This window comes from Sparus aurata, chromosome 10 (genome assembly GCF_900880675.1).
Source record: "Sparus aurata chromosome 10, fSpaAur1.1, whole genome shotgun sequence".
NCBI classification, from domain to species: Eukaryota; Metazoa; Chordata; class Actinopteri; order Spariformes; family Sparidae; genus Sparus; species Sparus aurata.
The window spans coordinates 22,909,952-22,925,152 of record NC_044196.1 but is presented as its reverse complement, the minus strand read 5'-3'; the positions used below and the strand labels follow the sequence as shown (position 1 = coordinate 22,925,152).

Genomic DNA, 15,201 nt, shown 5'->3' with positions numbered 1-15,201 from the left:
CCGACGTTAGTTAGTCAAATGTGAAGCTGGCTGATGTGTACGTGCGCGTGCGTGCGCCTCAGCCTCAGCCTCAGCAGTCGGGTGGGGTAGCTGCCCTCACTCTCATCCACTATCCGCTCTGAGTGCTCGGGATTTTTTTTTTTCCTTTTAGCGATGCTTGCTCTGAAAACATTATTTACTGGCGTTGCCTTTCGTTATTGCCTTAAGTCACCTGGCAACTTTAATGGCTTGAAGGTCCCAGTTGCCAAATGAATGCACATCCCCTGAAATGGCAGAGCAGTTGATGGTGTAGATGGCACTCCTCCATCTCCACAGCTGTTATGCAATAGGATCCAGCAGCCCACTTTGTGATGCTGTATATACTGCACTGCTCTCTGTAACGTTACTGCTTTCTACTGGTTACTGATGGTGCACACATCACCACACACTGATCGTTTGATCCCTGGGCCTGTGCCTGCTGTAGTACTATCTCTGAATGGAATTTAAAACAAATTTACATTAGAACAGGCTGTAATTCAACAAATATCACCTCATCTATCACATTTGATAACCACTGCCCATATGAGGCAGTCTAATCCCTGATTGGCATCTGGAGCAACACCTGTTTGACATTATTTGAGGTATTTCACAAGGTTTAATGTAATCCGCTGGATCACTCATGTTGTCTCATTGTTTGATGTAAGGCAGCTATCGTGGGGGATGGATGTGTGGGTTGTGCAGTGCACAAGCAACTGACAGCAACAACCAGGTCACTGCAACTGTGTCTGCAATCCTTATGCAATCTGTCATTACCTGGTTTGTAGGCACCGTGGCGAAAATTCCCCCTCACATTTCAAATAATGAAAATAAATTGTGCTCTCTAATGACAATCAATAAGAAATACAAGAAAGTAGTGCGTCAGCCTCTGAAGTGATTAGGGCGCTTTCTGGACCAAACTCGATGGGTCAGTCCTAAGCGGGTTGTGTGGACAAGGTAGGCGAAGTGAAAATGCAACTGAAACACAGCTGAATCGCTGTAGCTCATATAACAATGCTTCAGAGGCATTTGTCAACCATTATAGTAGTTGTACCTGATTATCAGTGTATGTCATCGGACTGTACATGACTATGTATAGAATCTAGATCAAGTGGAGAGCTGTGACTCTTCACTTGAGAAATCGAGCAGCTGTATGACATCATGAAATGCAGCTCTATTAAACATTTCTGAGAAGGGTCTTTTCAGCCTCACCAAGTCAAAAATAAAATTCACTGAGGTCAATTTCAAAGGGTGAGGAGGATATGTGTGCTGGATGCTTATTTTCATCATATCACTAAATGGTTTTTGGACAGATGATACAATAACACTATTTCCACATGCAGCAGATCAGGTGGATCATTCTGTCTAAATGAGCTTTCCCTCACTGAATCCCCTCACCTTCTATTACAAACCAGTCCCCTACATAAAGGACAGTTACACACGGTTATCTTCCAGGTAGGAGAGGAGGCCCAGGCCCCCAGACCAAGCATCAGGCTTTGGAACCAGTTTTGATAGTGGCCAAACTGTGAAACTACATCGTAACGTGATGCACTGGGGCCCAAAAATACTTTTTCCCATAAGCTGATATTGTGAAAGAAGAGTCTGTAAAACAGTCGATACACTTTGTGTTTTAGCCTCACAGTCCCCACAAAATGACTAATTTCACTGTCAGAATTTAAGCCATTCGGTGCAGTAACATTTGCAAAGTCTAAAAGAGCCATATGGCTCAATTATTCTTTCCCTATTCATGTCAGCTGGCTCGGTCAGCAAATGTCTCATTAACCATCTTTACACTGGTAGTAGTGCACCTAAATGAAAAAGTTTAGTGCCAGCCAAATAATAATAGTAATAACATTTCTAACAAACAATGTACAAATTATGTAAATGTTTGTAAACAGGAATAACAAGGCAGATAATGTTTTTCTTCATATAAATCCCTCCTCTTTAGTGAGGAGGGCCCATTATGGGTCCAACCCATTCTCTGTTTCTCCCCCCCCCCCTTTTTTTTTTTTTTTGTTCTGATATGCCCTAACTAATAAAGGATTTTCACTGCATCCTTGGCTTGCTATATATCACATAGCATATGATGCTATGAGCAAATGGACAATAAGTTATTTGTTTCTTTCACTTCAGAATAACAGCAATTATTATCGTTTGTCAGAGCATGTGATGGGAGATGTGCAGCACTTACCACTGATTCAGTTTGTGTGGTGATCATGGCTGGCAGTTAACTCTTATGGGGAAAAAAGAGAAGAAGAAAGAAAATCACTTCAGCAGTCATATACAGTAGAGGAGCTGACCATAAACTCAACAAGGGGGCAAAAAAAAGGACAAGGGGCTCTACCTTATGCACGCCGCAAAGTGGTGCACAGCACAGTGCAACCATCATCGCCAGCGTCACGTTGTGTATATAGCATTCACTGGTGCCCACCTGTGTGCCCCTGCACGTGTTGGTCTTAAAATGAGGTGTGGTCAGGAGCACTGATGGTGGATGCTATCTTGAGGCAGCAGAAAGTGACAGAACCATAGACCAAGAAAAAGCTAGTCTAAAGTCAAAAGCGCAGTCTATTTCCTGCTATTTACGGAGTGCATTATTCAAACATTAAGATGTGCCTACACAGGTGGGTTCACACTAGCTTGTAAAATTAATGGTTAGACAGGATCTCAGGAATGATTGGAACAGCTGCTCACTCCAAACTGTTTTACTGTATGAATCTGGACTGTTTGTGACCTTTTGATGTGTAGAAGAACACAGAACATACATTAACAATAGATACTAAATGACCATGTCAGCGAGTCAGGAGTTTGAAATAATCAATGGAGTTTGCTTCTGCGCAAATGTGCGTGTTAATGTAGAGATATACATATGGTTTGTGCTGCTGGAGGATTGCTGCAGTTGATGTCATTAATATTTTCCTCATGAAGGACATATTTTACCTCTCTCATCCCACACGTTATTGATCAGCATGATCATTTTCAAGCATAATCCACTTGATCCACAGAGTTGGATCTGTGCATACACAGAGGGACGCAGCAGTGCTCCTCTTCCTCGGTTTAATATAGGCTAAGTGTATTTTTTTCATATTCAGTCAAAGGAAGTTGTTGATGGGACAGATGATTTTGAAACGACGAGGCAGAGGGTCGAGCAGCAGGGAACCACATCCCTGTCTCTCAGTGAAGACGAGTGCTACTGTTTAATATGTGCCAGGTCCTCGTACACCTGGCTCTGGATGGCATGGGAATGAAAGGCAACACTTGGATTGGTTTGATATATCCTCCGCCCAAAACACACCTATGACTAATTGAGAGCATACACACAACCCCTTTGCACTGCATGCCTCATTTTGCATTCCGATTATCTGCCATTGAACTAGCAAAATGGACTCTGACAGGCTCTAAACGCCTTGCACTATTGACAATGCACCACAGACTGTCTAAATAGGGCCCAATGTGTTCCTATTACAGCTGAATTTAAGGTTTTTTATATTATTGGCTCTTGACAAGAAGTTAGCTTGGTAACTAAATAATATGGGTTGATGAAATGTGTTGGTAGCCATTACATCAAATCAGTTTGCAGCAATGGGAAAATGTAATTCATGCAGCAAGAAACTGAGTGAAACTCTGAAGAAAAAATGATGTTAGACTGGCATAAGTCACATGAAAAAAATGGGGTCGGCATTATGCTCTAAATCCATGATTTAATCTAAGTTTCAACTTTAGAAATCGGATAGTTTTTTAACTTTTTTTCACATCTGGATTTGTAAAGATCCACAGATCAGTGGTTTTATGTCCAATGACAACATTCATTTACGTGTTCAAGTTCCTCTTTCACAATATTGTTGCTTTTTACATCACCAGCTTGACTTTATCCTGGTGGCTTTTTGCAGGTAAATGTTCTGTCGAAACATATCAATACAGAATCTTTGAAAATAAAGCAACATCTGTGACACTGGTGGAGTTACCCCCAGTAGCAGTCAGCAGGATGTCTTCGTGCTCACAGGATAAGCGGTTAGAAGTACAGCTGCAGGCTATTAGTAAGCCAGCTGTGTCGTCTTTGGAGTGTTTTTGTTTTTTTTTCGTAGGACACGTGTCAGTAGGCGGGGCGAAGAGAAAAAAATTGGGATATAGGAGAATTAGTGATTCTCCTTTTGATCTCGATGACTGAAATTGAAAACTCATTTTGATCAATTCTCAATTTAGAGTTGAAATTGTGACACACCTACTAAAAAGGCATTTAACTTGTTTTGCACTGGCATGTACGTTTTAGCCATGTGTACCAACTAAACGCTCACGCATGCTGCTCTGTCACTCACACCGATCATTCAATGTTTCAACTGACCTGAGATAAGATGCATTATCTAAGAGCATGTCTCACCTCATGAGAGTATGTGCTGAAAACGCTATTTTCCTCCTGTCACTGTACCAAGATGGCAAAGTGCAGTGTAATTATCTGCTATTATCATGGGGAACATATATAGAGGCTATTTTCACACAAATCTTGCTGACATACTTTTATATCTGACATAGTTCATGTACGCATCATGCATTCACACATTTTCTATATCTGGCAAGAATATGTCTCAAGCCACCTCTTAAGAATCTGACTCAGTATGTCTTGAAGTCTTCATGGATGCATTTACAGTTTTATAAGCAAGCTACATTTACAGTTTTGGAAGCGAGCTACACGATTGAAAAAAACAACTTTAAAACCAATACTGTTTCATGCCTCATATTTCAAATGAAATGGGAATAGAGGACTTTTTGTAAATATTCTTTTTTGCCAGAGGCATCATGAAATGCCTCCCAGAGGGCACCGATTCAAACTGATCAGTAGAGGGGCAGCATGTGTCAGAATACAACTGATTCCCAGTGATTTTATATTTAACCCTTTGTTGACCACTCTGTCCAGCGTTTTTTGTATTTACAACTGAGACGCCCATACCAAGATGTTAAATTGTAGGTTAGTGCACATTCTGTATTTGCCTTATAAATAATTTAGTTTATTTTTTATTAGTTTATTATATCGAAGACAATCCCAATTAATCAACTACATCAACAACAGTAAAAAAGGGCAGCTTTAGCCAATATGACTAATATCCTGCTGTAGTCCCCAGCCAGATGACAATAGGCATCCTAAAAAACAAAACAAAAAAACAAAAACAAAAAAACAAAAACGATATATTACAGCACACTGATTAAAAAGAGAGCAATCTGCAGAATATTCTAACACCAAAGCCCTTTAATTTCCCAGCTAGTTGATGCTGTTCACACATGACCTCCAGTCATTTTTCTGCAGGTAGAATAATATTTGAAGCCTTTCTTTGTGGCATTTTTTGTTTGAAAGTAACAACTCAGATTTGTTTTTATAAGTAATGAATAGTATTTGTGGCTGTTGGAACATTACTGTACATCAATATCAAACACAGTCTTGAATGACATAGAAGATCCCATCCCTTTTTTGTCAGATGTCAGAAGATGTTCAGTTTTCCACCTAATCTATTGTCTCCACCACTCAATCAGGTGTGGGTCTCAGGGGGTTGGAACCTGTCCCAGCACACATTGGGCAGGCTGCCAGTCTATCACAGAGCCTCAGAAAGTACTCCAGTATATTTGTACGTTTGCTAAGGGTGCCTGTAGTTTTGTCGACCTTTAAAATATTTGCTCTGTTCTTCCAGTGAGCTGCCTATTTTAGAAGGTCTCACATGTGTGGCAACAAACATGCAATAATTAGGCTTAATCAAGTATCTGGACCAAGGCTTTGGGCGCTTTGCATACATTTGCTGGACTATGAATGACTCACACAAGACCTTTAATGGCTCTCTCTCCCCTTGTTTTATTCTCAGCTCATCACTATCATCTCCCCAAATGAAAACGCTTTCAACATTTGTTCATTGAATGTTTATGTTTTCAGACAACCTAAGTGAAGCCCTGGAGAAGCTGAAGCTAGCATCTACAGACAGCGCCACTGACAGCGTGGAGAGCTGCCTGGACTGCCTGCTGAAAGCACTCGCCAAAAACCGTGAGTAGAGCGTGATTTACAGTACATTTTGTGTGAAGAAAGACCCTTGTCTCCTTTGCTAAGTTTTCCATAAAAGTCTTGACTTTAACTCTCTGTTTAATGTGGCCAGTAATTTGATAAATCATATCTGAATCTCTGTGTATATATGCAATGTAAATGGGCCATCGACAGCTGTGCCTACTAGTGTGCCTGAAGCCACTGGCCAGTGTGACAGTCTTTGACAGACAGCTGAGTAATGACATCTCACTGTTGAATGAGTAAATCTTTCCCTGCTGACTGTGGAGCAGATCTGTTCTTAACTGCAGTCAATACTTTTCAGACTCATTCTGATTATACTGGCTCAGTTATTCAGCTCAATTATTAATTATTAGTGGATGAAACAATAAAGGCCTGTTTCTGATAATTGACAAAGAAATATCGTAAAATCATCTGGCAGTCTATCCAGAACCGTGACTCTAGATCACTCTGTCAGACTCATCAGGCAACATCCAATTCTGACGGCATCACAAATTTTCACAGTGTGGTTGCTGAACTCACGCAGAATAACATGCACAGTGTATGAAGATGCCACGCTGCTGTGTTTAAATCTGTGCTAAGTAATGGTTCAGATAACCTGAAAACAAGACAGCCATGCAAGCGACATTGCAGTGCTTTGAGTTAATTGCTAACGTCGGCATGCTAAAATGATCACAATGATAAAATTCTAATGTTTTGCAGGCACAGTGTTTATCATGTTTGCCATCTTAGTTTAGCCTGTTAGCATTCTAACATTTGCTTAATATCAATGAACAGAAAGCACAGCAGAGGCTGATGGGACTGTTGTTCAGTTTGTATTTCTTATGAACTAAAATAAAACACAAATTAAAGTCATCCTGAGCGGGACATGAATGTTACAGACAAATTTTAGATTCTTAAATATTATATATATCTATATTTATATATCATATTAGGTGTCTGATCTGATTCAGAATCAAATTTCAATTCAAACGATTCTTGGTTCAAAATTGATTATCAATTGAATGAATAGTAAAGGGGTTTACTGTGTGATTTATTTAAAAAAAGTTAACAGCATTAATTCATTAATTCATGTATTTTAAAGCATGTGTGTATGTGGATAACAAAATAAGATGCTCTGCTGTGTTATTGAAATTAAAAGTCCAGCAGTGAGAACAGCCTCTCTGCTGAACTGTTAGCTCTGGGGGTCCATCCATGTACAAGATGCTAAGAAGAAGCAGAGTTTTTTAAGCATAGTCATTTTCTTCATAACAGAGTTTGTTTTATGTATTGAATACCGCCAGCATGTGTTTGTTAGATTGTCAGTGGTTGTCAGCTGGTCTTGTTTGTTATTGCTGACCGCTGCTCTGCTCCGGTTAAGTTGTGTTGTGGTGTCTTGTGAAGACATGAAAAGTCATCACAAACATGTGGCCTGCTAAATGTTCATGTTGCAAAGGTGATTATCCAGTCATTATATAAAAGACATGCAACGGCTGCCGTGTTTGAAAATTAACGAACTCTAGCGTGTGCATGCTGTAAATTGTCCAGCTGCTGCACTACCCTCTCAGTTTAGTTCCACCTTTTTTTCATTCTGTCATCATCACACTGTGAATTAACATTTAGAAAACTGATTGTGAAAAGATTCTGATTTTTTGGAGATGAGAATCGCAATTCTTATGTTAATTGTTTTTTTTTTGTTTGTTTTTTTTACCCACCCCTAATATCATGTATTATGATGATGGAGCAAGTTGCACACAAAGTATAGATGAAATATATTTTATACACAAGTTAAGTCAACCCTTAGCAGTTGACTCAAATCATGTAATAAACCAATGACTGTTTTACCAGCAACAACCTTCTATTAGAAACAACTCTCGGCAATATATTGATATTATATCATTATTGTGAGATGAAACTATATATGTTTTTGGATGTTGGATATCGTTATATGAAGATATGACGTGGCGAAGTGTTGCATTCCCTGGTTTTAAAGGCTGCCTAACACTATCTTAATATAGTTTTCTGAACTTACCAGACTGTTCTAATTGTTCTAACACTTGTCTTTGCCTACTCAGTCATTATATGCACATTACTGATGATTATTGATCAGAATTTCATTGTGTTAATATTTAGTACTGTAAGTACCAATACATATCAAATTGTGACATATGATCTTGTTGCCCAGTCCTAGCATTTCTGATGGGCTTTTGAGGAGATGTCATAATATCATGATATATTGGATGTAGTGTAAACCCTAGAAACTGTGCTATATATCAACCAGCCCTAGTTAGAAAGTGATATGGCTGTATCACTGACTAAAATTCTTTTTCCTTGTCTCCTGCAGACACTGAGGCCAGTATGAAGATCCAGGAGATGGGTGTTCTTCCCCTGCTCCCCACCCTGCTAAACCCCCAGTCTTCCTGCACCCCTAAAGTAGCCAACATCATAGCTGAGGTGGCTAAAAATGGTGAGGTTCGGTTTCCAAGTCCATCCACCCAGGACAATCCTGACTTTCTGTGCTCCCATTCGTCAGTATTACTTTTTTACACTTTCTTTCTCTCTCATCCTTTTTGTTTTACATGTTTTCTTCATAAATACATTATTCAGTGGGACAGCACAGCTACCTTGTTAATGACAAATGTTTCAGCACTTTTCTTTGAATTAAGATATTTAAACAGTGATATTTTTGAATGACAGGCCATGTCAGAGCAGGGCTGGTTATAGCGACCCTCCTTGGCATTTCAGAGCTAAGCTGTCACCTGCTGTGAGGTTATTGTGTAAGGACTCAAAGCTTGCATAACTGCAGTGTCAGAGAGCTTCCATTTTCCATAATGCCTTTGTGTGAGTGCAGGAGAAGCTTTTAAAGTAGAAAAAGCAGACGTGAATAGAACTTGGGGCAAAAAAAAAAAAAGGTTAAGATAATGAATGGGTTTTTAGCAGCTTGCAAGACTGCAGCTAATGATCACTCCCCAGCAGTTTGCAAGGCTTGGCAACAACCCGCTGGCATTTATCTGTCACTGCTTCCGGAAATGTCTGCAAGCAGCCAAGTGACTGTGGGGCCAAAGACAACTCCCTTTCTGTCTGACAGTTTGAACTGACTTGATTGTTTAAAGCTGCACCAGGCAAGAGTAAATGTAAAAACACATTTGACTAACAAGCATAAATTTGCATCACAACAAATAATAGTGTCACTAGGGCTGGGCGATATGGCCTCAAATCAATATCACGATATATTGAGCAACTCACCTCGATAACGATAAATGAACGATAAGTAACACCCCCCCCCCCCCCCCCCCCACCTAAAAAAAAGACAAAAAAATCCTGTGTATTTACAGAAATGCCACTTTAAAGGACTGTAAAACTACATTGTAGTTAAGATTTATATTATTTATTTAGTAGTTAAGAACAACTGATAGGCACATGATTGAACAGCTGAAAAGCACAGATTACTTGAAATGACAACAACTGAACAAGTTTAAAAGTATAAAATATACAGTCCCTTATAAACAAATTCTAAGCTTCTCGCTTCTCGCTTTTTTTATTTCTTCGAAATTGAATCACGTGGTTGTACTGCAGGTGGTGGAAGAGGTTGGATGTAAATAAATAAACATTTTGAGGACTTCAGAATCAGAATCTAAGACATGAGACAAAATAGTAGAGAAGTTGACATGCTGCTTAATAATATGTTAACCTCTTGAGCATTAGAGAACTTTTTTTACCATTATTTTCTTTATCATTATATATTTTTGATAGACACAGAATCTGTTTCAGAGGTCGGAGGGTCACATGACATGTAAGCTATTGAGAAAAAAAATCAAGATTTCTGCATATTAATATTCATATAAAATAGAGGAAGCACTAAAGTACAATAAACATAGCTGTGTCTCATTCGTCCAGTTTACTAATACAATCTGCTGCTGGAGTCACTGGGCCCCATGACATGGAAGATATTGAAAGAACTGCAATTATTTTGTATTAATATATTTATGCTAAGTAATTTGATGACAGTCCCTAAATCAGTTTCCAGCGATTCAATGCCATGTTCTGGGAGGTGAGCTGACCGTCCTCCTGCTGCTCACACTGGGTGAACCTCAGTAAAGTCGCGGCTGGACCCGAGTAGAGCTTAGAATCAAGCCCGACCCCAGCCCGTGCACGTTGTGTCCGAGCCCGGCCCGACACATTGAATGTAATTATGAGCCCGAGACCGATTTAAACCTGACAACTGTTTAATACGTGGGCTGTTATAACTGACGTTCTGGACTACAATTGCGAGTTGTTTGAACTACAGAAATCTTAATGAATAATGCAACAAGTGCCGCACTTAATGCACTCGACAAAGCCGACAAATGTTATTATCACGGCCCACGACTTGTTTAAAATGGGTCCACACCTCCGACTTTCCTCCAAACTTGCTCAAAGTTAATTCTACTGTTTTTATTTTTTCCTTTACATCTTCATGCTCCATGTTGCACTTAAGCTACACAATCAGTGATGCCGGTAACACGTTACTAGTTTTGTCATTTTCCTTAGTAAAAATATATATTTTTGCTTTCTTCTTGCGTCTCGGGGAGTGACGTCACGTACGCAAGAAGTCACGTTTTCCAGCATGAGGACACTCACGTGTCAGACCACGCAGAGACACAAATGCAAACAACAATGGAGGGAGGAGAGAGATGCGCGTTTTCTAGCTGGAAATACAGTCATTATTTTGAGTGAATAAAAAACAAAAGACAAATGTTTGATCAATGGACCGGCCCGGCCGAAGACAGTGGCCTGTTGCAGCCTTTGAACGCAGCATCATTACACAAACTGTCCCAGCGAGAGTGGGTTCACTTGATTACTAACCTGGCATAGCTGGTGTTGCATCAGCGGGCGGAGTTTGCCATCAAATTAATGTAAAATAAGCACATCGGTATATGCCGGGGTAGATTAATCAAGTGGACCTAACATGTCCCCTGTCCCTAGTGGATGTTATGCCTATGACACTGAATATACCGACATGGCCAAAATGACGTCGGTTATCGTCGTAAATTTCGGTATAGGTAAATTTTCGGTTTATCGCCCAGGCCTAAGTGTCACATTTTTTCTTAAATTCAGAGGATACAACATGATTTTCCAAATGAAACCTGATTATGGTTTGGTCAGTGGTGATTCTCTCCACATACTGAACACTTTGACTAAGTGGGGACTATGGCTGCAGCTAACGATTATTATCAATTAATCCGTCAATTACATTCTCAATTAATTGACTTGTTATTTGCTCTATAGAATGTCAGAAAAGGGGGCAAATGTTGATTAGTGTTTCTCAAAGCCAAAACCGATGTGCTCATATATCTTATTTTGTCCACAACCCAAAGATTTTCAGATGACTTTCAAGACCAGAAAATTTTCACATTTAACAAGCTGACATCAGAGAATTGTGACTTTTTTCCCTCATGAAGTACTCACAGATTAATTGATCATCAATATATTTGCAGTTAACAGTTGATAACTAAGTAAACCATACTGACCACTGCGTTTACTTGACTTTGCAATGAATCAACCCATATATTGTTATTTTTCTGCATCATATTTGACCAAGACTGATGAGGTCAAAAACAAAAACCAAAAAAAAAACACCTATGGCAACATGGAAAACATTCAGTTTTGAGAATTCAGATGATTTAGCAGAGCTACATCTAATGATTATTTTAATTATCGATTAGTTATTTGCATGATTAAATGTTTAGTCGAGGGCTGGGCAATTCATTATATATGATATATATATCGTTATCATGATATGAAAGTATACTGTATACGGTCTTAGATGTTGGATAGCATTATGTGATGATATGTTATAAGTATTGTCTTTTTCCTGGTTTTAAAGGCTCATTGAACTCGCAACACTGTTCTAATTGTTCCAACACTCGTCTTAAGCCACTTAGTCATTATATCCACGTGACTGATGATCATTGATCAAAATTCTCTTAAATTGCATCTTTTGTTCAATCAGCAGTCCAAAACCAAAAGACTCATCTCATCATAAACGACAAAGAGAAGCAGCAGAGCCTCACATTTAAGAAACTGGAACCAGCAGATGTTTGACATTGGATCCTTTATTGTGTGAAGTTGCCTTATGCACCTTAAACATGAAGTGAAGGCTTAAAAGAAGTCCAGGTTAAAAATGTCACCGCACTGTCAGATTTTCCACATTAATTTTCATCTTTTTGCTTTTCATGATGGTCAAGGAGAATGCAATAATAGATTACATTGGTTTTGGTCTAGTGTCGTCGTGTTTTTGTTTTGTGAAAAATTTGGCAAATAAAGCAGTTTAACGCTCTTATTTTCCTTAAGTAAATTTAATTGTGCACAGTTTCATGCTGACCTGTTCTCCAACACCTTTCACTCTCTCAGAGTTCATGCGGAGTCCCTGTGTCGAGGCCGGCCTCATCCCTCCTCTAATTCAGCTGTTAAACTCCACCGACCAGGAGGTTTTACTGCAGACTGGCCGAGCTCTTGGCAACATCTGTTATGACAGCCGTAAGTAGGAGTTTGCTTTGCTCAGGGAACACTGAATCCCTCATGAGCCCTGTCATCACCATCTCAGAGAGCTAAGAGAAAATAAGTAATAAAATGATGCTGCTTTGGGCTACAGTAGACGAAGCTTTGATGTTTAACCATGTGTTTCAGCTGCTGCAAATACTGCATTTACAAAGAGCACTACAGTTGTTGCCTATGAAAAATATATATGAAAGTACACTATACATATTGGCAATGACAGTAAAACATGCAACATCCACACACATCCACACACATCCACACACACACACACACACACACACACACACACACACACACACACACACACACACACACACAAGATTTGTGCAACAGTGCAGTTGTGTTCTATACATGAGCCCCTTTTCTGAACCTTGAAGTACATGCTCATTTGGAGCTAAAAGGCTTCACATTACATGTTTGAACTTTTGTAAAGCACATTTTATTTTGAAAGCACATGAAGTTAACACATACCTCAGTTATTGGAAGAGACTTGTCTTGTGTTTTTTAGCTTCACATGTGATAACAAGCCATGATGCATATGAACTCCATTTGTGAGGCATATGCAAACTATAAACTATGATATCACAGATGATCTGACAGAAAAGTGATGATTTGAGAATGCTAAATGTGGCACCTTTTGAGATCAGCTCAAAGAAATTTCATTAGTAACCGTACCAGTGTTGAGTAGTGACCTAAGGGAAGAGCAGCAGAGTTTAAGCCTGATTTTGCAGCCAGCTTTAGAAGCTTTAATCACAGCTGTCAGTTCTGGTGCATAGTTTCTCCTCTCTCAGAAAAAGCTGGGCATCTGTGGAATCTGGAGGGATGTGACATTTGTTTGAGTTGAGGGGGGTCTTAGAAAACTGGCATGGTTTTATGATCGATGCTCTGGGTGAGTGTGGAGAAGCAGCTGCTTGCTACCTTGAAGAAAGAAACACTGATTTGGCAGACATCGCCTCGGTTGACTCAGTAAAATGGGTAAAACAGGATCTTCGGTATGGTTAATGTCTGTACATTACACACATGTACACACTCATTGATTAGACAGGAAGTGGCTCCTGATCAGAGTTGAATGCGCTGTGTATTCATAGGGACTTGCATTGAAATCATTTTATTTTTACATTTGATGGCATGTATATTACAAAAAAAGTAAATTCAGTCAAGTCATACAAACTATGTCAAAAATTTAGTAAAATACTCTTGGAGTTTTAAGATGTCTACATCTTAAGTGTTATGTGTATTCAGGCTTAATCTTGATGTTTCATGTCTTTTATTGATTAGGGTTAGGATAATGACTGTAAATGTAATATAATAATGAATGTGTATATATAAAATAATCAGAAAACCGGACCACCTCAACTGATCCCTCTCAAAGTGAAAGAGTGGCGGTTCAAGTCAAAGCTCCTTCCAGATGTACAAGTTCCTCTCCCTGTCCCTGAAGGGTTCAATGTGCCTGAAACAAGCTAAGTTGTGCTACATGCCATCCATAAACGTTTACGGGCCCAGACACACCAAACCAACATCAAAGAACTAACTGCAATGAAGGCTGACTGTTGTGTCAGCTGTGATTCAGCTGAAAAGCTGCACTTGGTCACACTGCCAAGACTACAGCTGACAGCCAGCTAGCTTGCATGTTCCCCGCCCATGTGAGAGGAAATACCACCAGGTGGCAGTTATTTGTTTTCGTCCTTCGAAAAGGGAAACCACAAGACCTGGATATACAAACTGTTGTTTTGATTAAGCAGTGTTTGCATCACCGTAAATAACCACTTCTAATCGAGACCGTTTTTCTGACACGCAAATGCCGCTGGCGAAGAGGCGGAGGCAAAAATACGGAGAAACCCCACTGTGTGGATGAAGTCATGGCTACTACAGCAGCAGATTCAACAGGCTCTCCCGGTCCTTTTCTGTTTGTCTTCCTGTGCACCAGTCTTCGTAGTTGAACAGCCCATCGGAGTGATTTCTCTCATCAACACGCTTCGATGCAGATTCAGTGTGTTCAGTCAGCCAAAAAGCCGCGGACTAGTGCAAATGGTGCGGGACACACCAAAAAACCTAGGGCAACAGATGCTCACCGACAGCTGACCATGAGCCTGGTGAGTCAGGCCCCTAAAGTTTCTCTGCCTGTTCTGAATAGCCACACTCCAAGACTCTACTGCCTCCCATATCTCTCTCCAACAACTCTTTGGCATGTCTTTGTATTTTTCACTTGAAGAATTGTGCAAATGGGGATAACAGGTCACACTTAAGAGCATTGACTGCCTGAGGGTATTGTTGCAGTCATCAGTATGTACTCAAAGGCAGGGGAGTAGTTGTATGATTGTATTTTTGTTAATTAAAGCAACAAAAAATGCTGTACACAACCCCATGACCATAGATGAGGCAATTGAGAGGTTCAGCTAACTTTTCGACATGATGTTCCATTACCAAGTGCATCACTGCCAATGCTGCACACTTCCAACTGTTCCAACTATCTTACCAGCCCCAGATATTTGAACTGCTTCACTTGGGGCAACAATTTGTTACTATCCTGCAGTGAGTATTACACTGTTTTCTGGCAGGGTGCCATGGCCATAGACAGAGAGGGGTGCTGACCTTCATCACAGACGTTTCACACTCAAACTGTCAGTACACCC

The 15,201-nt window shown here is 39.9% G+C and overlaps 1 protein-coding gene across 2 annotated transcripts in view; it reads left to right on the top strand.

The window, feature by feature from the left end:
- Nucleotides 1-15,201, top strand: part of rap1gds1 (RAP1, GTP-GDP dissociation stimulator 1) — a 35,252-nt gene that overhangs the window by 609 nt on the left and 19,442 nt on the right. For both annotated transcript variants that reach the window (XM_030431689.1, XM_030431690.1), the window contains exons 2-4: nt 5,927-6,034; nt 8,373-8,495; nt 12,422-12,547. In XM_030431689.1, coding sequence (XP_030287549.1) covers nt 5,927-6,034; nt 8,373-8,495; nt 12,422-12,547 — 357 coding nt within the window. The remainder of the gene's footprint in view (nt 1-5,926; nt 6,035-8,372; nt 8,496-12,421; nt 12,548-15,201) is intronic.